We start from the raw sequence: 19,318 nt of genomic DNA, 5'->3' as shown, positions 1-19,318 counted from the left end.
GTTAAGAAGCAAATGCACGTTCCACCAACCCAGAACTCAACCAATTGGCCTAATGCAAGTGTTGCCCAATTGGATATTGCCTCGTGAGAGTTTAGCTCAGGGATTGCAATTGAGGGGGAAATGAACTCACCTGTTGGTTTGTGTGAGGTCAGGGGGAGGTGGGTGGGGGGGAGAAGAGTGGGGGTGCAATAGGTGGCAGGTGATGATGGTTCCGGTGTATAAAGTTTGCCGGGTGGGTGAGAGAGCCAGAGAGGTGATGGTGCAGTTGGGAAGAGATATGGCTGGCTGCTTAGTGATGATGGCTTGGCTGCTCTGCGCTGGAGGTGTTGGTGGCTCGAGGCTGTGGCCACGGTTGAACAAGGAGCAGTTTGAGTGGAGAAGCGGTAACGCAGTACCTCCCGGCGTTGTCAGGCACAAAGCTGGGGCGCTTGTGCACACTGTGCGGGTGCAGTGCTATGAGCCCAACCTGGTGGTGACTGTCAGCAGGGACTTGTTTGGTAGTGGCCACCGGGTGAGACCCTCACAGCTGATGCTGGGACCCACCGGCTGCCCATTGACCAGAGTGGATGATCCATCTGACAGCATCATCTTCAACATCTCACTGACTGACTGTGGGATTGAGAGAAAGGTAAGGGGTTCCTATAGCCTCGTATACCCTTACATATCAGCCACTGCCTTCCTATAGCTTCTTAACCTCTTAAATTACTAACCACCGGCTTCCTATAACTTCCTAAACTATTCATTGCTCGTCACTGCCTTCCTATAGCTTCTTAAAAGGATTGAGATAAAGGTAGGGGGTTCCTATAGCTTTTTTTTACCTCTTGAATGCGAGTCACTGTCTTGTTAACTCTGAAACTGATGTACTTTTTCACATTACACCAAATGACCAAATTTTCCCATCTAGAAAATACTGTATTAAAAGCTTCTAATGTCCACAGTCACTCCACTTTACAATATATTCCCGCGAACCACTTTTGAGACCTCTCAATATCGTGATCAGGTGCTACAGCAAGTCCCAAGTATTATCATGATTCATATTTATCATTAGTTCTGCCAATCCTTCGTTAGTGCAGGATGCAAACTTCTGGTTTACATTTTGTGGACGATTTATTTTCCTTTCCCCTCGATGTACATCGCTGTACACGATGACTTTGCCTGTGACGAATGCTGCATTAACTGAGCTGTTCGCCTCTCTTGCAGATGACTGACGAGGCTCTGATTTACAGCACCTACATCAACTACAAGCCTCAACTCACCACCAGACCCATCATCAGAACCAACAAAGTGACTGTCCCCATTGAGTGTCACTTTCCCAGGTAACAGGAGCCTTTTTCTTTTTCTCTCTCTCTCTCTCTCTATATATATATATGTATATTTGCTGATGAGATGTGGCAGGGCATTTTGATAAGGAATTGTCACTGCCAAAGGGGCGCTTTTATCCCGAAACATCCAGAAACATTCAACGCGGATGTCTGCAGGTGAAATAATACACCGTGTATTTGATAAGGAGTTAATACGAGAATGTTCCGCCTTCAAAGCCCTCTCCACGGCTTTGCCTCCTCCCTAACTGTGTGACCTGCTAACTTCACCTTGACCTCTCTGCCTAAACAGTGACCACTTGGCGACAAACGATGCAATGGCCATTAACTCTATAATATTATTATTATTATTATTATTATTCTGGTGAGACAGTTTACTGCTGGGGAAATCCTTAGGGGCTCGAAGGGATTTTCCTACCGCTTTATTTTTTTTAAAAAAAAGAAATACTGCCCCGAGATCTGTGTGTGGGTTAGTGACGCGTTCTTTGTCTCTCCACAGACGGGGTAATGTGAGCAGCAACGCCATCAAACCCACCTGGATCCCTTTCACCTCCACCAAGTGGGGAGAGGAGCATCTGTCCTTCTTGCTCCGCCTCATGAACGGTAACGGGTGACTGACCGAGTCGGGCTCCTGAGCCCGGGGCTGGAACTCGCCCTCTCTGTCCGCTCTCTCAGTGTCCTCCCTCCCGCCCTCCTCACTCCCCCTCCCCAATCCACACCCCCACCCCACACCGGCCAGCGCCTCCGCTCGATCAGCACCAACCTCCCCACGCGCCCTCCGCCCCCACCTTTGCGAGGCTTTGCGCTTATCACACTCTCCCTCAATCCCGCCGCCTCTCTATCCTTTTCCAAGTCCTGCCTGAAGACCTTCCTCGTTGACCGTGCTTATGGCCACAAACCCTCCCCCTCCCTCCCTGGCTCGGAGAAGTTGCCTGTGGAGGGCCCCGATGCAAGTGCAACTTGTTGTCGTCGTTTCAGATGACTGGAGTGCAGAGCGGGGCTCCAATGTCTACCACCTCGGGGATCTCATCCACATCCAGGCCTCGGTTTTGACCCAGAACCATATGCCGTTGAGGGTCTTCATCGAGCGCTGTGTGGCCACTCTGAGCCCAGACAAGGACTCCAAACCCAGCTATTCCATCGTTGACTTCAAAGGGTGAGTGAGTGACCGATCTCCCACACGTTTCGCCCACAAAACGCACAGTCACTACACTTTACAATATATCCTGCGAAGCGTTTTGAGACGTCGCTGTATCAAATGCAAGGGTTATTATTATTATTATTCGCCGACTCCAATTCTCTGCGCAGTTGCCTGATGGACAGCAAAGTGGACGATTCATTCTCCTCGTTCGTGACGCCGCGACTCGAGGAGGACGAGCTGCGGTTTAAACTGGATGCCTTCCGCTTCTTTGAGGATTCTCGAGACTCGGTGAGCGACACGAGGGCATTGGGCAGCGACTCGTAATGGCCGAGGCAGGGGAGAGGTTTGGAGTCGTGGAGCGTCGGGGTGAGAGCGCTCGTCTCGCAAGCTGGAGGCCCCCGGGTGTGCTTAATCCACACGCCTCCAGCAGTCAGTAGTCGATTGATCGCTTTTACGGGAGTAATAATCCGCACAAAAATAATAAAAATGTGGTCAATCAGTCACTCAATCCACGACTGTTTGCGGGACGCTCCTGTGTGTAATCGGCTCACAAGATATACAGTCCGTTCACTTCACAGCGTATCCTATGAAGCGCTTTGAGACGTCTCGAAGACGTGATAAGGCGCTGTATCGAATGCCAGGATTATTATTGGAAGGAGGGAAGGCATTGATCGGTCTGTTTTGTGTCTGCCAGATCTTTATTAAATGCGAGCTGAAAGCGGTGGCATTAGATGCGAAGCTCGATTCCAGCAACAAAGCTTGTTTCTTCGACAAACTACTCCAGCGGTGAGTGAAATAACTTCTAGACGGGGATAGACGACTTGTCCGCCTGGATTTTGCAGCCCAATTTCCTTGCGCCGATCTAATCCTCTTGCTCGCTTGTCTAGGAATCCCTTCACCCTACCTCTCTGGCCTGCTTTTCCCCCCCCGCAACTCCACTACCCGCTAGTCTGGCCTCCGTACTTGTCCCTCGTCCCCTCCGCCCCATCACTACGCCCTGAAATCTTGGAACACTCGCCCTCAAATCCCTCTCTCCGTCTCGGTGTCAGGCTCCGCCACCGTTGAGCGCTAATTGTGATGATGGTAAATGGGGGGGGGGGGAGGGGTTACAAATGGTTGCCCGCAATGCAATGACTTCTTTGTTGCAGGTGGAACGCAGTGGAAGGTACGAACGACTTGTGCAGCTGCTGCGATGCCCACCACTGCAACGATGAAAGAGCGAGGGGACATCTTTGGAACAGGAGAAAGAGGGCGTCTCAACCCGGAGCAGGTACTGATCGACCAACGACAGCAGCTCCCGCAGCGCCTTATCACCTCGTTGAGACGACGTCTCAAAGCGCTTCACAGAATAGGTTGGAAAGTCAATTATTTTATTTTTTTGCGGGGAGTGGGGGGGGGGGCAAAGGTGGCAGCCAATTGCGCACAGCAACGTCTCACAACCGGGTCGGGGGTTGAGTAACCTTAATTGTTTTTTTGAAGGGGTTATTACCACAGGTAAGTGACCCCCCCCCCCCCCCCCAATCGACTAAGAGCCGGGTTCCTATTTACTGGTGTGTTTGTATAGTTAGGAAGTAGCCTAAGGTTTTGCCCTGGAATCGAACCCAGGTCCACTCGCTTGGGAGGTGAGCTCTCTAACCCCTGAGCTACAGGGACACCTTGACCACACGAGGGGCTATAATCTGTTGCTCGGATATTTGCAGAGGTCGGTGCTGGTCTCCAGTGGGAAGGTGTGGTCAGTCTGAGGCCTATTGTGGTGCTGGACGTTGAGCTGCGAGACTTTGACCAGCTCATGGCGGTCGAACCCTCTGTTGGCAGTGGAAACAGCCGCTCATCATCTTCAGACAGTAAGTCAGTCTCTCTCTATGTCGGGCCGTTCAACCTTTTGGCCGCTGGGGTTTGAGAAAGGTCTGTGGGCCGTGTTACAAGCAATATTTTTATCCGGATTGGCCAGAGCCTGAGCCACCCGGCGACCACCTCCAGATTGGTTCTGTGGCCGGCCGGGTGGGTTTGGGGGTGTCACCTCTATTTGCTCGTTGGTCAGTGAAGTAGGAAATTGTTTGGTGAGCCGGAGGAAATTCCACCCCCACCCGGGGGGCCGGTTGCGGCCCACGGGCCACCAGTTGGTCCGCCCTCTGTTCTACACAACAGAAGCTGCCTGTCTGCCTCAACCGCTAACTCTTGGCTTCTCCTGTCCGTGCAGGTGGTGTGGCGATGGCCTTGGCTGGCTCGGTGGTGCTCGGAGCTCTGATTTGTGCAGCGCTGGTGACCTATTACCACCTGAACAGGAAGCACCTGTCAATCGCGCCGTGAAAAGCCCAGGAATATATTGTCTTAAATAAAATCCACAATGTTACTTGCAGCTCTTTTGTGTCTGTCTGTCTGCTTCACTATTGGCTTTAGAAAATAGCAGCGGGTAAGCTTGCCGGACGCTGATATCGATGGGCAAGCTGGGCGGTTTCGGCTCGTTAGAATAGCCTCGTCTGGGCTCAGAGTGGCCACACAGCCCTCGAGGAAGACCCTCAAAGACCTGTATGGTTCTGGGTCAAAACCGAGGGCTGGATGTGGATGAGATTTCCCAGAAGGGATTATTACCCCTGGAAGGCGATCTGCCAATGAACCTGGTTCCTCCTCACTGCTTGGTAAACTTGCCTAAGGTTTTGTCCTGCCCGGGAATCGAACCCGGGTCCTCTCGCTTGCGAGGTGAGGGCTCGAACCCCTACGGCTCCACCTTTTGGCAAACAGTCCCTCGCTCCCCTGAATGAAAGAAATCAAGACCATTTGAGGCAACGGACATGTGTTTTTTTTTTTACTTCTGTATCCCTTATTGATTGCATTGATACCTGCATAGACATTGACAATGAAACAATAGTCGAGAGTGAAGGAATAATGAACAAACAATGTGATCTAACGCGACTTTAGAAACAGAAACCGTTCTTGTAACGACATTTTTTTTTAAAAAAAAGACATCTCTCTCTCGTTCAGCTCTGGATTTGAAAGGAATGGGGCAACGTTCAACACGTTTCGCGTATCTAACTGTGATTGAAACCGATAATTCTGTTCGTCCCATTTCCTTCTAAACGGTACAGAGATTCACACCCACTGAAAACACTCGTGGAAGCGTAAACAGGAAGGAATTTGGGATGGGAGGAGGGACGAGAGGACGAGCATCAAACTGAGCTGAAGTTTCACAAAAAATAAAACAACCCCTGAAATGATTTCCCTCGGTCTGGGAATCCCAATTACACTTTTAAAACACAAATGACTTTTGAAGGACTTTCACTGTTTTTTTTCCGCCCCTCCACCCCAAGCAGTCGGCCCTCCAGAATAAGAGCTCGTCTCTCTCTCTCTCTCTCTCTCTCGGGGAGGTTTGAGCTGTAGGTAAAACATTGCAGCTATTTGGATCCTTGATGCTCACGTAATGGAGAGGGAAGGAGGGATGGGGGTGAGTAGAGAGAGAGAGAGCAGGGGGAGGGGGAAGAAGGAGAAAGAGTGTGTCTCTCATTCTTTCCAGCTGCGTTCAATCCTAACGCTCCAGAGTGCCCCAAGTTCCATCTAGTCTCAGCCCGTATAGCCTGTAAACACTTGAGGCCAAATTGTGGTAATGCTAAGCAAGAAACAGTGGAGAATTCCCAACTTCACTCAGATTTTGGTAAATTATAGTCTCAATCACACGTGCGTTGTTGCGCCAACTTAAAAAAAATAATTCGGTCTTAGCTGAAGAAGCCGACTTGGAAGTAAGAAATAGTTCTTTTACTTTGAAGATTTAAGAAGTATTTCCTTTTTAAAAGCGCGAGCAGCGGCTTTTTTTTTAGACAAAGTGGTCTTTAAAAACTCCAGTTGGTAAAATCGTGCTTCGGGTTCGCTCAAAAACCCTCTCTCCGCCGATTTAGGAGATATATCAGCATTAGAAAATGCTCCTGAGAAAGCCCAACACCTAAACAAAAGGCTGAATGTAAGTGCTGTCGTTGGAAATTCAGAACACGAATAGATAGTTAAGGAATCTTCCAGTAAAATATCTCTGGCCATCTGGTTGCACCTCTCAGCTTGCACGCAAAGTCAACGCAACCGAGACAAAGTGCTTAAGCAACAGCAAACGATGTATCTTAAACTAAGTGCTCTTAAACGATCGGTCGCACCTTCCCCAAATAATAATAATAATAATAATCCTTGCGTTTGTGGTAACCCATTTTGACATCGCAGGATGTCGAGTGGTTCGACCGTGAAGTGGGTGAAACGCAGCAGCCAATTAATTGTGCACACCACAAACGGCAGTGGATTGAGCGCTCCGCATTATTACTATTATTTTACGGGGAAGGGATTATTAACACCGGGAAAAGCGATGCAACAAATCCCCTGGCGATTTGAACTCTCATTTTGTGCCCTGGGGGACAGTCAAGTGGTTGGCTGTTTGGCTTCAGTTTAGTAACTACACAGGAATTAAAAGCCCTGAAACACATATATATATTTTTTTAGGGGGGGGGGGTGGAGAACTTTGGGGGGAAAAAGTCTGATAAAACAGGAATGCTCGCAATTACTGCACTTAGAAGCGCTTTGGTATATTGTTGTCTCCGACCCGTCACCTAAATCATTCGCAAATGAGCTTTGTCGTTGGCCTTAAAGGAACCCCGAAGCTCATTACGTCTCACATAGAACCTTCACATACAAATTCCTATCCAGATCTGTGGCTAATTCTTTCCTTTAATAATAATAATAATAGTAATAAAAATCCTTGCATTTGATGCAGCGACTGATCGCGTGGTCGCGACGTCTCAAAGCGCTACGCCTTAAAGTGGATCGAACGCGTATTTTTGTGGCTCGAACGCAGCCGCCAACGGCGCACATCAGCGTCCCCACAAACCGTTGTCGGCCGAAATTATCGTTATTATTATTACTATTATTGTCGGTGCATCACCTACGATTTTTAAAAAAAAACGCAAACGTATCACGATAATTATCTCTTCTCTTTTTTTTCTTAAAAATACGATTGTCACTTATTCTGTCTCAATGGCTTTGCTGGTGGCAGAGTTCTCGCCTGCCTCACGTATCAACAGGCCCAAGTCAAGAGGTTTAGCGTCTGGTTTCACTTTGACTGGTTCCCTTCTGAAGGGAGGATTCTCTCTCTCTCTCTCTCTCTCTCTCACTCTCTTCCCCATCCATCCTCCCTCCCAACAGCAAAGGTGTCGCCGGATTGTTAGTGTAATATATTACATACAAATATAGTATAAATAGCAATGGCGTAAATCTAACCTGCTCCTTCCAGCTAGTCAGGCACAGTTGGTTTGCCTCTGGTGAAGCACTCCCGAGCCTGCCTGCCGCCAAAGGACAGGATGGATTTGGTTTGCACTGCAATCGATTGAATCTGCCGCAGTGCAAACCGGATCTCATCCTGTCCTTTGATGTCGGGCTTGGGAGTCAAGGGGGTCTATCTTAAGAGCTAAGCAGAGGTGTGTAACACGCTACACATACACACACACGCACACACACGCACGCACGCACGCACGCACGCACGGTCTCACCGCAGTCCTCGTCCAATCTAACCGAATCGTATTAAAAAGTAGTGTGCAATGTATTGAGGAGATGTCCCACTTCTGCCCCCCCACACCCCCAAGAAATTGACACCAGAATTTTCCTTCAAGCCCTGGTGAACTTTGAAGGGGTGGGGCGGCGGGACGGGGCAGGGGGGTAAAGGAAGGAAGGAAGCGCGTTTCCATGGGACGACTGGGAAACAGCAGTCAGTCAGAATGACAGCGACCGTCTTGGCAGACGCTTAATGCACCGATTCGCCCGAAGGCCGGTTCGATGACACCGAAACTACTCACTTTGTATCTTGAAATAACTGCATTTTTAAGGCACCAACTTCAACAGTCGGGGCTTGAATTGAACCTCTTCCAACAAACAGGGTCAGGGCGGGGGAGAAGATAAAGGGGGGGAATTGTCGTTCCATTCCATACTATGCCCTCTGAAGAAAGACGACGGGAAACAGGGAGAGATTTGGATGAAGAAGGCCCTTCGGTTCTAGTTAACAACACACCTGCGTCTGTGCTAAGCTCTTTCGCGCTCGAAAAACAAATGGACGGCCTCAATTTGGACAACGTGTCTGCCCGCCTGTTCCCTTGGTTTGGTTTGGTTTGGTGGTGGGCCGTTACATTTTAGCCGAAGTGGCTTTGCACCAGGCGGCCTTTGCTTGTCCAGCACCCTGGGTCGTCCTGCCGGTGCGAGAGGCACCGCACAAGTGTAATCTGTCGCCGTCGTTGTGGTGACCACGAGCTCCATATAAAAAAAACAGATTGGAAACGGTCACGGGGTCGTGTCGCCATGTAAAACGCCCACCCCCACCACCCCCGGAAAACATCGGGCGGGGGAAGCGTCCAATGCAATGCGATATCCTTGCGTGCGTACGTGTGTGTGTGGGGGGGGGGGAGAGGGTAGGTAGGGGTAGCGAGAGAGAGAGAGAAAGGAAATTGTTTGATAGTCAGTGCTGAATCCAAGCCCCGTCTCTCCTCTATAAACACGCGCACACGCACGCACACACACACACACATATACACGCGTCAGAACTCACACTTTGCATTTCCGTCCCTTTGCATTGTTGTTGCATTTTTGCTCTCTCTCTCTCTCTCTCTCTCTCTCTCGCTTTTTTCCTTTTTAATTTAAAACCGGCCCCCACACACAAGCGCAAATCAATAAATATCAAAACGCTGACGAAACGAGACAGGAGAAAAACAGACAAACAAACAAAAAAAACCTAACAAAACAAGTGCGTTGGCACCTGAGGTCCTTCACACACGCGCGCTGGCGGGAACAAGCGAGACATTTTCATCGCCTCGTGTGCGTGCCGGACTTCCGAGTGCACTGTGTTTTCTTCTCCCCCTTCCCTCGGCTTCCGTGTCGGGCACATTCGTCGGAAGGACTACTTGTGGGACTTTTCATCCAGTTTGAAGAGAGCCAGGATGTCCATCAGTGCCTCCACAATGTGTTTCCCGAAACGATGAGCGTCCTTCACACGCACACACACACAGAAATAAAAAAAAATGTCAGCCGCGATCATAGAAACAGGAGGAGGCCATTCAGCCCCTCAAGCCTGTTTCACCATTTTATAAGATCATGGTTGATCTGTACCTCAAGTCCAATGACACCCCCCCCCCCCCCTTGCCCCTGACCTAACAAATATCTATCTACCTCCGTCCTGAAAATGTGAATGGATCCAGCCATAATCCACAGCCTTTTTTGGGGGGGGGGGGGGGGAGAGAATTCCAGATTCCCACTACCCTTTGGGTGAAAAACTGCCCCCGATTTCACTCCTAAATGGCCTGGCTCTAATTTTAAGATGTTGCCCCCCCCCCCACCTCCTTGTTCTGGATTACCCCCACCCACCGGAGGAAATAGTTTCTCTGTAGTTACCCTATCGAATCCCTTTATTATTTTAAATGGAGGTGGGTGGGGGAGGGCGGGGAGAGATAGGGTTACAATCAAACACATCACAGAGTCTTCCTCCCCCCCACCCCAAACCCCCTCCACCACAAAGGGAGGTAATTGGCACTATACCGTGTATTGACTGGAGACTTTGCAGGAGATGTGAAAATTGATGAGGTTTTCTCCCACGATGAAGTAGGAGACACCATAACCATCATCTGCCACCTAAATGGGAGAGAGAGAGAGCGAGAGAGAGGTCACTGGGATAAAAATAATAATAATAATACAATATAGAGTCTCAAAGCGCTTCACAGAATCTACTGTAATGTGGATTGACTTCTTTTTTATTTTGTGGGCGAAACCCGGCAGCCAATTGCACACCTCAGTGTCCCACAAACAGTCGTGGATTAAGTGACTAAATCGTTCATTTATTTATTCTCACTGTTACCCACTATCACAGGCTCCCGAAGCTCCTTGTTGGGTGGTGGGGGGGGAGTAGGAGACAGAGAGAGAGAGAGAGAGAGAGAGAGAGAGAAAGGGACATAGTTAACAGAAACCACACACAGAATGAAGATGCCACGTGGTCACTTACAGGGCCAAATCCACCTCCACAGGAGATGTATTCCGGATGGTTCAAGAGGTCAAACAGTTCAACCTGTTGTAACGGTGTCTGGCTCGTGGAGAGGCTCCAGGGCTCTGAAAGTACCTGCCAAAAGGAACGTTGCACTATAAATAATAACAATGATAATAATAATCCTTGCATCTTATATAGCGGATAATTTCATCCGTTCCTCCAACCATTCCCAACTTTGCCCTACGAGTAAATACAGGGGACACACAGGAAGGCCCCGAGTCAATCAGGAGGGGCGGTGGGAGCGTTGGGGTAGGATGTGCGGTCGAAGAGGAGAGTCTCGAGGCTCTCCTCTACACGGCGGCGTTGCTCTTACCTCCTGCAGGAATGGCGAGTGAACTCCCAGGTACTTGGAAACCACGTAGAGGCAGAAGAGATGTCGATCGATCCCGCACCCGGCCATGGAAAGGCGGCTTATGTGCTGGTGAGTTTTGGCAGCGAGGTGGAAGAGCTTCAGGCATTCGCTGGCCTGTGACGCGCCCGAGAGAATTATTTTTTTCCCAATGAGAAAGCATTTAAACAACAACAACAATTCAGAGTCATATAGCGTCCTTTATGCGGGTCGTGTCTCGGTGGGGGGTTTCACAGTGGCGGAGTCTGGCTCAGAGCCAGGCGGGAGAGGAAGGGAGGGATGGGGGAAGGTGACCGTAAGCACGGTCAAAAAGGAAGGTCTTTTAGGCGGGACTTGAAAGTGCGGAGGGAAGCAGGGGGCAAGGCGGGCGGGGGCGAGGGATTGAGGGAGAGAGTCCCAGGGCTTCGGGGCAGAGAGGCTGACAGCACAGTTAAAACAACTTATCAACAATAATCCTTCTTCCCAAAAACTCCTTGTTCTCCTCTCTCCTCCCCACCACACCCAACCCCCCCCAACCCCTCACCGATAAGTGGTCCTCCATGGCCCTGACGAAGTTGGAGGATTGGATGGTGCACGAGCGGACAGTCTCCGTCCTCCCCTCTCGGAACAGCCGAGTCATGGAGGATTCGTACGTCAGGCAGAATTTCCCTTTGTCCTGTAATAGCAGAGAAAATAACAATAATAATAATAACTCCTCGCATTTTATACAGCGCCTTATCACGTCGTCGAGACGTCTCAAAAGCGCTTCACAGAACATACAGGAAAAGTGATCTGACTGCATATTCTGTGCTAATACACGAATCTCAGGGAGCCTACGCCTCGGCTTACCCTGAAGTTGGCGAGCTGCAGGGCGAGCTGGATGAAGGCATCGGGGCTTGTGCGGCATTTCTTAATCAAACCTTTGCCGAACTTGGTGAAGGGGAAGGTGTGGAAATCCACATCGTTGGCCAGGGACTGCGCCACCTTCAGCGAACCCGAGATGACTTCCTGACACTGAAGGCGGTGAGAGGAAAAGAACATCAGCTTTTTAACACAGTTCACACAACCTTTACCAGGGCCCATTCACAAACAGCCGTGGAATTGAGTCACCAAATTATTATTTACTTATTGTTTTGAATGGGACTATATCCTTGCATATGATGTAGCGTCTTTCACATCAGGAGGAAGGCTCAAAGCGCTTCACTGGGTAGATTCACTGGGGGAAAGGCAGCCGACTTGAGCCCAGCAACATCCCACAAACACACATCAGGGGCAGAAACGACCCATTTCTTTTCCAAGAGTTGAACCAACAACAACTAATGACATTTACACGGCGTCTTTCGAAGTCAGGAGGACGTCCAAAGGGGCTGGACAGCCAGGGATCCGCACCTGAGCCGGTGGTTGGGATCAGGAGCGGTGGAGGACGGGGTGGGTAGATTGAAGAGGAGGGTCTTGAGACGGGTGTTGGAAGAGGCAGTGGAGGGGGTAAACTCACCACACAGTGAGCTGACTCACTCCAGCCGTCGGCTATAGCGCATTTAACGCAGCTTCTGTGCTGCACGTTTGCCTATCGATAGAGCGACAGCAGCGACAAAAAACAATACAGGTCTTACCGCCTCTGGGATGTCCCATTGAAGCCTCTGTGGGGACAGAACGGTGCTCTCCGCATCCCCTTTACAGTGGCCTTGGTCATTGTAGCCCAGCTGGAAGCTGTCTGTAGCCAACACGTACTGGAGGAGAACAATAGGCAAAAATGTGACGACGACTATTTATTCAGCTCCTTTCACACTGGGCAGTGTCTCGGAGCGCAGGTTGGGTTGGAGAGGAGCGGGAAAGATGGTGGAAAGCTCGGTCAAGGAGGGAGGTCTTAACTGGTCCACAATCCACCCAAGCACATAAGTTTGTAAGACTTTCAAAGAATAAAATTGATTCCATATGGTAGCTACAGAGGAACGATTTGCTCTGGTGGGTGGGGGAACCCAGAATCATCTTAAAATTAGAACTCAAGACACTTAAAGAGTGAAATCAGGAAGCATTTTTTCTCACACACAGACAAATGGTAGTGGAGCTCTCTTCCTCCCGCAAAAGGGCTGTGGATTATGGCTGGATCCATTCATCGTTTCAAGACTGAGGTGGACAGATTTCTGTTAGGTCAGGGTATCAAGGGATATGGGGCAAGGGCTGTTAATTGGACTTGAGGTACAGATCACCCACGTTCTTGTAGGATGGCAAGAACAGGCTCAAGGGGCTGAATGGCCTCCTCCTGTTTCTATGTTCAAAACAGCAGATGCCGGGTGGTGAATTGTGAAAATAATGTATTGATACGACTCTCGAAGCAGCGATATTCAAGGCCGGACTCCAAACGCTCTGATACACGAGTTGCACATCGAGATGGGAATTCATGCCCAGGTCAGAAGGGTATTTGGTTCGGCCACTGCCTGCTCCTACCCCCTTGGTGATCTGAAGGGGATCGTACATTACCTCCCAGAGGTGTCCTATGATGGGCGCATCAGCCCAGGAATGCTCGGCGTTCAACCCCACTTTGCCGTTCTCGAAGACGATCAAAGTGAACGACTTATCGAACCACCTGCGGGAGCGAAAACGGGGCAATGAAAGGAAGGTGACCGAAGGCGCTGTCGAAGATGAGGGCCTTGAAGGAGGCAAGGGAGAGACGGGGGGGGAGGGGGGGGAGCGAGGTGAAGGGACTATGGGATGGACTTCCACAGGGTGGTGGGGGGGTGGTCCGTCCGGCGATGGCAGGGGACGGGTAGCAAGTCAGAGTCCGCCGAGCGGAGGGACTGTTTGTGGGGGGGGGTTAGCAGGTCGCAGAGATAGCGAGGAGCAAGGCCGTGGAGGGCTTTGAAGGCCATGACAAAGATTTCGAACAGGGGGGCAAAAGGGGGGACGGGGAGCCAGTGGTGGAAACCACAACGCACCCGGGAGCGTAAAGAACCCCACAGCAACTTGCCTGTCGTAGCACTTGCCGTGCAGCAGTAACTTGGCGTAGGCGTCCAGTGATTTTACAGGGTCCTCGACCTGCAGCCCCGGTTTATCGCCGTCCAGAGTCAGGAAGAAAGCCGCCTTCTCCACGCAGTCCAGCGAGGACCTGTTCTTCCCGTTGCTGAAGAACGATTTCCGCGCCTTTCCCCAGGGAATTCTGCTCGGCACAAGGGCAGGTCAATCAGCGAGGCTCCTTGCAGGTGATGCAGCGCGCCCCCCCCCTCAACATCAAAACGCCCCTGCGACGCTTCACGGGGAATTGCAATAAGTGTGTGATAACACCCTTTGGAACTCCATCGCACAGTTCCCCACCACCACCACGGCCGCCTCGGTCCCCTCCCTCGCCTCCTTCAAGGCCTCCTCATCGACCAACCGCGCCCAGAGGGGGAGGCACTAGTCGAATGGGAAGCTCTTGAGGCACGACCTGAAGAGGGATAAGAGGATTTTATATAGCGTCCCGGAGCGCTCACGGAGATGGGGTGTGACGATTCTCACCTGTTTCCTGCAGTGAGCGCAGCGAGGTGCTCCTCGCCGGGCTGAGGGAGAGAGGTGTCGGCGAGAATGCGCTGGAACTGAACCTCCAGCTCGCGAGGCCTGAGAAGCCGGCCGCCTTGATACACCCACACCTTGAAGTAACGGCCCTTGTGATACACCACGATGTGCTTGCTGTCCGTCTGGTGCTGCAAGTGGTCTGCAAAGCCCACACAGGTCGACCGGTCAACACAGGCCTACGCTAACGTTACCGGCTTTAGACTAGAATACAGTTCACACGAACACGAGCTTCGAAAGGAAACCGAGCGAGCGAGCGAGCGAGCAAGCGAAGGCTGGCTGTTCCTTGGGAGTTAGGCTACTGATCACCCGGGATCTAATAGAGTGTCGGAACAAGCTCCAGGGGCTGAATGGCCTCCTCCTGTGCCTGTGTGCTGAGGGGGGGGGGGGGGGGGCTATTTGTTATCCTGTAGAAAGGATGTACCTGACAAATCACCGCAAAGTGCCTGAGAAGAAACAGCTCACGGGTACTGCAGAATCCTGCCATCTCAGGGGTAATCCTTGCTACTACCACAAGATGGCTGTCTCTGGACTCTAATATTATAATAATCTTTGCATTTGATACGGCGCCTTATCACGTCGTCGAGACGTCTCAAAGCGCTTCACGGGATACACAGTAAAGCGAATCGACTGTGTACTTGGTGCTGAAATCTGGCAGCCAATTGCGCCCAGCAACGTCCCCCGCAAACAGCTGTGGGACCCGCACACAGCCGTGGATTGATTGACCGAATTGTTATTATTTTGGGGGGAGAGATTACCCCGAGAAAAGCGACCTACCGATCGACTAACAACAGAGTTCCTCGTTACCGCTGGCTAAACAGAGGCATGGGCGCGTGCGTGTGTGGAATAAGGAAACTTGCCCGGGAATCGAACCCAGGTCCTCTCGCTTGCGAGGCGAGTGCTCTAACCAATGAGCTACAGAACTCTCATGGCAGGCCATGAGCCAAGTCTCCAGCCACCTTTTGCCCATCTGCTTGCTGCCAAAGCTCAGCAGCAGCCCAGCGCACAGGAAAAATGATCCGCAAACAAAGAACTCACACCGTACCTGTGTCTACGTCTGGGACGCGAGTGGTATTGAATATATTCTCAAATTGGTTAGAGCACATGGGGACAACGGCTTGAATCAAGAGCTGGAGAAGACAGGCAGAGAGAGAGAGAGAGAGGAAAAAAAAAGAGGAAAGAGTAACGCACAGACATGCAAAAAGGAACGGCAGGCATATTCATAATACACAGCAGAGAGAGCCAGAGAGAGCGAGCGAGCGAGCGAGAGAGAGAGAGAGAGAGCGAGAGAGACGGTAACTCGGTAGTCTTCCGACCCAGGGTTAGCGGGATTTAACACATCCCGACTCAAGTCGATCGAGATGCTCGGGAACGTGGGCGGAAAGTGGAACGGTTACCTACCCCCCCCCCCCCCGTGGGCTGGTGTGAGTGGAATCCTGGTGAGGCACTGAGGGAGGAAACCATAACACGACCCACCCCACCCGCTTCCGCCAAGCTTGAAGCTTCTCCTCGAGCCAAACGTTGACTCGCTCTCCCCTCTCCCTGACCTGCTGAGTGTTCCCGGCCAGGTCTGTGTTTTACATCAGACTTCCGGCATCTGCAGTATTTTGCCTTTAGCTTTTCCCAGGACGGTGGAGCTACATATATAACCCGTTTGTCTTTGCTTTTGCAAGCAAATCCCCTTCAGCCACCTCCAACCCATAGCGGCTGAGGACCCATCCTTCGCTCTGTTCCATCCTTACCCTATCTACACTACCCCCTTCTCCTGAGCTACCCTCTTGCTTGCCCCTGTGCTCAATTAACCACCCTCTCTGCGCCACAAACAATGCCTTCACTTCCTAACCCCCATCGCTTGCTGTCTGCTTTTAAGTCAAATCCTACCTCTTCAAACGTGTCTACAGCCACCTCCCAATTCCCCACCTCCACCGCCCCCCCCCCAAATCTTGGCGGCCTTGTTAAGCGTACCGAGACGTGACGAGCGCTATGTAAATGTTAAGTGGTTGTTGTTCGTTGCCTCTCAAAAAGTGCCCCGGTTAAAGCACGTGGGGTGTTCCAAGTTCCTGCGTTTACGACCCAACAAGTGGGAGAAATGCAATGGAAAAGGAACCCGAGCTGGAGATTTGCGTTAACAATTACACTGCACAGCGCATTAGTGAGTACAAGAGGATAATATCAAACACAGGAGGGATGCCCTTCAATGGCCCCTACACCAGGTTAGCAGGACAGACGTGGATCAACTCAGAGACGTAAAGCTACGACTGTTCAACATTGACTTGCTTGCGAAGGTAGAAATGGGAGGAAAACGAGAGAAAGGCACTTCAGGTTATCTCCCCAAACGAGGGCGCTCAGATCCGCGGTAGAAGAAAGCTTTCAGTCGGCTATGTTTTTTTTTAAATTAAAAAAGATATAAATAAAATTAAAAAAGCAGGAGGCGAGAGAAAGAGAGAGAGAGAGAGAGGGGGGGGGAGCTGGTGGGGACAGTTCCCACGGGGCTGCGGAGAAGATTGGTTGCAATACGCCGCTGTGGGGATAAGCGAGTGTCAAAGCTTAAGCAACCCAGACATGCCACACGACGCAAGATTCAAACAGCCGCCCTCCAACACCGTGAGCGAGGGAGAAATCTAAACAAACCCCCCTCCGTGTGAATGGCTTCAAGGACATCATTTTTGTTAGGTAAAGGCATCGAGGGATATTGATAGCAGCATCACCATCAATAACCCTTGCAGCGGCTTATCACGCCTTCGAGACGTCTCGAAGCGCTTGGCAGCGTATTCTGCGAAGTGACTGTGTATGTGGTGGGCGGCGGCAGCCAATTGCGCACAGCAGTGTCCCGCAGATAGTCGTGGATTGAGTGACCAAATTATTCTTTTTATGAAGGGAGTATTACCCCCCCCACCGCCACCACCCCGGACAATCGACTAACAAGGGGATCCCTACTGACTGCTGGGTATACAGAGGCGCGCGTGCGTGTGAGGAGAGTAAGGAAACTTGCTTATGGTTTTGCCCTGCCCGGGAATCGAACCCAGGTCCTCTCTTACTACAGAACTGCACGTGGGTGACGGATGGGGAGGGGGAGTCTGTCTTGGGGAGAGAGGGAGGGAGGGGGGCAGGAGCTGCTAGGGTGGAGGAGGGAGCTGCCCTGTACGAGCTGTGAGCTTCCCTCTGCTTTGCCACTCGCACAACCGCACTCCCCCCACACTATAGGAGCGTGGCTACAGGCTCCTCGTCACTCCGACGTGTCTCTTCCTCGAAGGGTCAAGTGTTTAGTAAGGCAGCTGTCAAACCTCGGGTCACGTGGCATATAGGAGCAGCAATTTCCCCGGACGGACAAGTGTGCTGTCTTACCTGTCTCCTGCCCTGGCGTCCGAGTTGAGTTGAACATTCTTTCCCACTGTGAGGAGCACAGAGGTACTGGCAACCCTGGCAGTGTACTCTACACCCAAATCAGGTTGCGTTGGGTGAGAGAGAGAGGGGGAGAGAGAAAGAGCGGTGTGCGTGTGTGTGCACACATGTGTGTATGTGTGTGTGTGTGTGTGTGTGTGTGAATGAGAATCATGCGCGACCCAAAAGAAATAGGGTCAAGAGGGTTGCAAGGGAATTGAGAAGGTGTAGGTTGGATTCGAGAGGAGAAAAAAAAAATGTAAGAAAAATTAAGAATTAGTTGATCCTCAATTTTTTCGCAACAACAACAACCAAACCTTTTTTATCCCCCCCCTCCCCCCCCCAAAAAAAAATCACGTCTAACTGATAATAAAGATTTTTTTTCTCGAGAGAATAATACCCCCCTGGAAAGCGATCCACCGATCGAATAACAACCGAGGAGCGCGGAGTAAGGCTTCTCCCCGTCCGGGAATCGAACCCTGGTCTCTAATAACAGTGTTTAAAAAGGGGGGAAATTGGGCAACAGTCGGGTAACAAATTATTCTTTTTATGAAGGGATTATTACCAACCCCCCCCCACCCCCCCGGACAATCGACTAACAGTTGATGAGGAAAAATAAAATGAACAAAGTGCCTTTTGCTCGCTAAAAAAGGGGTCGCAGTAGAAGGGTTCCTAAATGTACACTCCTGCAAGTTTCCTGTCCTCCATGATAGCACACACTCTCTCTCGTTCCCTCCCTCTGCACCCCCATTCCTCCCCCACACAAGACAGCCAGGCCACAAGTCTGCTATAATGCCAGTTACTTGATCTCTTTTACGGCCCCCCCCCCCCCCACCCTCCACCTCGAGATGACACTTTCACTCTTTGGCTGCAGCACAAGTCAAGGGTGCCCTAAAATTTATAATAATCCTTACATTCAATATGGGGTCTTTCACATCAGTGGGACGCCTCAACGCGGGCGCTTCGCAGGGTTTACTGTGAAGTGTAGTGACTGTGTGTTTTGCAAGCCGACCCAGCAGCCAATTTGCGCAAAAAAAAGCTATGACGGATTTTATCTCGGGAATCGTAGGCTGAGACAGGAGAGAGAGAGAGGGGGAGAGAGAAAGAAAGACAGAGAGAGAGAGAAAAACTCCCTTCTCTTTTCGAGTAGCACAACAGTATGTTTTTAATGTCCACCTGAACAGGCAGACGGGCATTCGGTATAGAGCCTTCACACGTCTTCGAGACGTCTCAAAGCGCTTCACAGAAGATGCTGTGAAGTGAAGCCACTGTGTGCAGTTTGTGGGTGAAAAGCGGCTGCCGATTGCGCACAGCAGTGACCAAATTATTAATTGTTTTAAAAAAAACGTATTCAACGACTCATCCGAAGGGCATTCAACGATGCGGCTTTTCCCCTAGCACTGCGCTGATGTGTCAGCGTAGATGACACCGGTTTCACTTGACCCCACAACCGTCCGATTTAGGAGGCGAAAACGCTACCGACTGAGCCGAGCCGACTCTCAAATTGGGATACTAAACAGAGCACGTTTCCAGTTGGCGTTAAGAAATACTCC

General features: G+C 50.9%; 2 protein-coding genes across 6 annotated transcripts in view; one reads left to right on the top strand and one right to left on the bottom strand.

The window, feature by feature from the left end:
• Positions 1-553: 553 nt before the first annotated feature.
• LOC103189453 (zona pellucida sperm-binding protein 3) lies at positions 554-4,774 on the top strand. Its single transcript, XM_042345038.1, has 9 exons — positions 554-628; positions 1,201-1,316; positions 1,819-1,922; positions 2,298-2,475; positions 2,628-2,748; positions 3,155-3,246; positions 3,609-3,730; positions 4,161-4,304; positions 4,661-4,774. Exons 2-9 carry the CDS (start codon positions 1,201-1,203, stop codon positions 4,768-4,770), a joined length of 987 nt encoding a protein of 328 aa, XP_042200972.1. The 5' UTR covers positions 554-628; the 3' UTR covers positions 4,771-4,774.
• Positions 4,775-9,067: 4,293 nt separating this feature from the next.
• The window catches only part of LOC103189456 (carnitine O-palmitoyltransferase 1, liver isoform), a 31,542-nt gene continuing 21,291 nt past the window's right edge, over positions 9,068-19,318 (bottom strand). For 4 of the 5 annotated variants that reach the window (XM_042345026.1, XM_042345025.1, XM_042345028.1 and 1 more), the window contains 11 exons: positions 17,730-17,817; positions 14,331-14,526; positions 13,804-13,992; positions 13,317-13,422; positions 12,449-12,565; positions 11,685-11,849; positions 11,380-11,511; positions 10,821-10,973; positions 10,466-10,579; positions 10,006-10,098; positions 9,068-9,457 (listed from right to left, as the gene is read on the bottom strand). In XM_042345026.1, coding sequence (XP_042200960.1) covers positions 9,371-9,457; positions 10,006-10,098; positions 10,466-10,579; positions 10,821-10,973; positions 11,380-11,511; positions 11,685-11,849; positions 12,449-12,565; positions 13,317-13,422; positions 13,804-13,992; positions 14,331-14,526; positions 17,730-17,817 — 1,440 coding nt within the window. In that variant the 3' untranslated portion in view covers positions 9,068-9,370. Of the gene's footprint in view, positions 9,458-10,005; positions 10,099-10,465; positions 10,580-10,820; positions 10,974-11,379; positions 11,512-11,684; positions 11,850-12,448; positions 12,566-13,316; positions 13,423-13,803; positions 13,993-14,330; positions 14,527-15,429; positions 15,515-17,729; positions 17,818-19,318 lie in introns of all 5 variants that reach the window. The other variant, XM_042345029.1, reaches the window with a different exon arrangement.

Source organism: Callorhinchus milii, unplaced genomic scaffold (genome assembly GCF_018977255.1).
Source record: "Callorhinchus milii isolate IMCB2004 unplaced genomic scaffold, IMCB_Cmil_1.0 Scaffold31, whole genome shotgun sequence".
NCBI classification, from domain to species: Eukaryota; Metazoa; Chordata; class Chondrichthyes; order Chimaeriformes; family Callorhinchidae; genus Callorhinchus; species Callorhinchus milii.
This window is presented reverse-complemented; position numbering and strand designations above follow the sequence as displayed.

What these genes read in the sequence shown, in the direction of transcription:
- LOC103189453 (XM_042345038.1), top strand. Translation starts at nt 1,201, where the DNA reads ATGACTGACGAGGCTCTGATTTACAGCACCTACATCAACTACAAGCCT. An exon ending in TTGAGGATTCTCGAGACTCG is followed by an intron (nt 2,749 to 3,154) that starts GTGAGCGACACG and finishes TGTGTCTGCCAG; the next exon opens with ATCTTTATTAAATGCGAGCT. An exon ending in CCGCTCATCATCTTCAGACA is followed by an intron (nt 4,305 to 4,660) that starts GTAAGTCAGTCT and finishes CTGTCCGTGCAG; the next exon opens with GTGGTGTGGCGATGGCCTTG.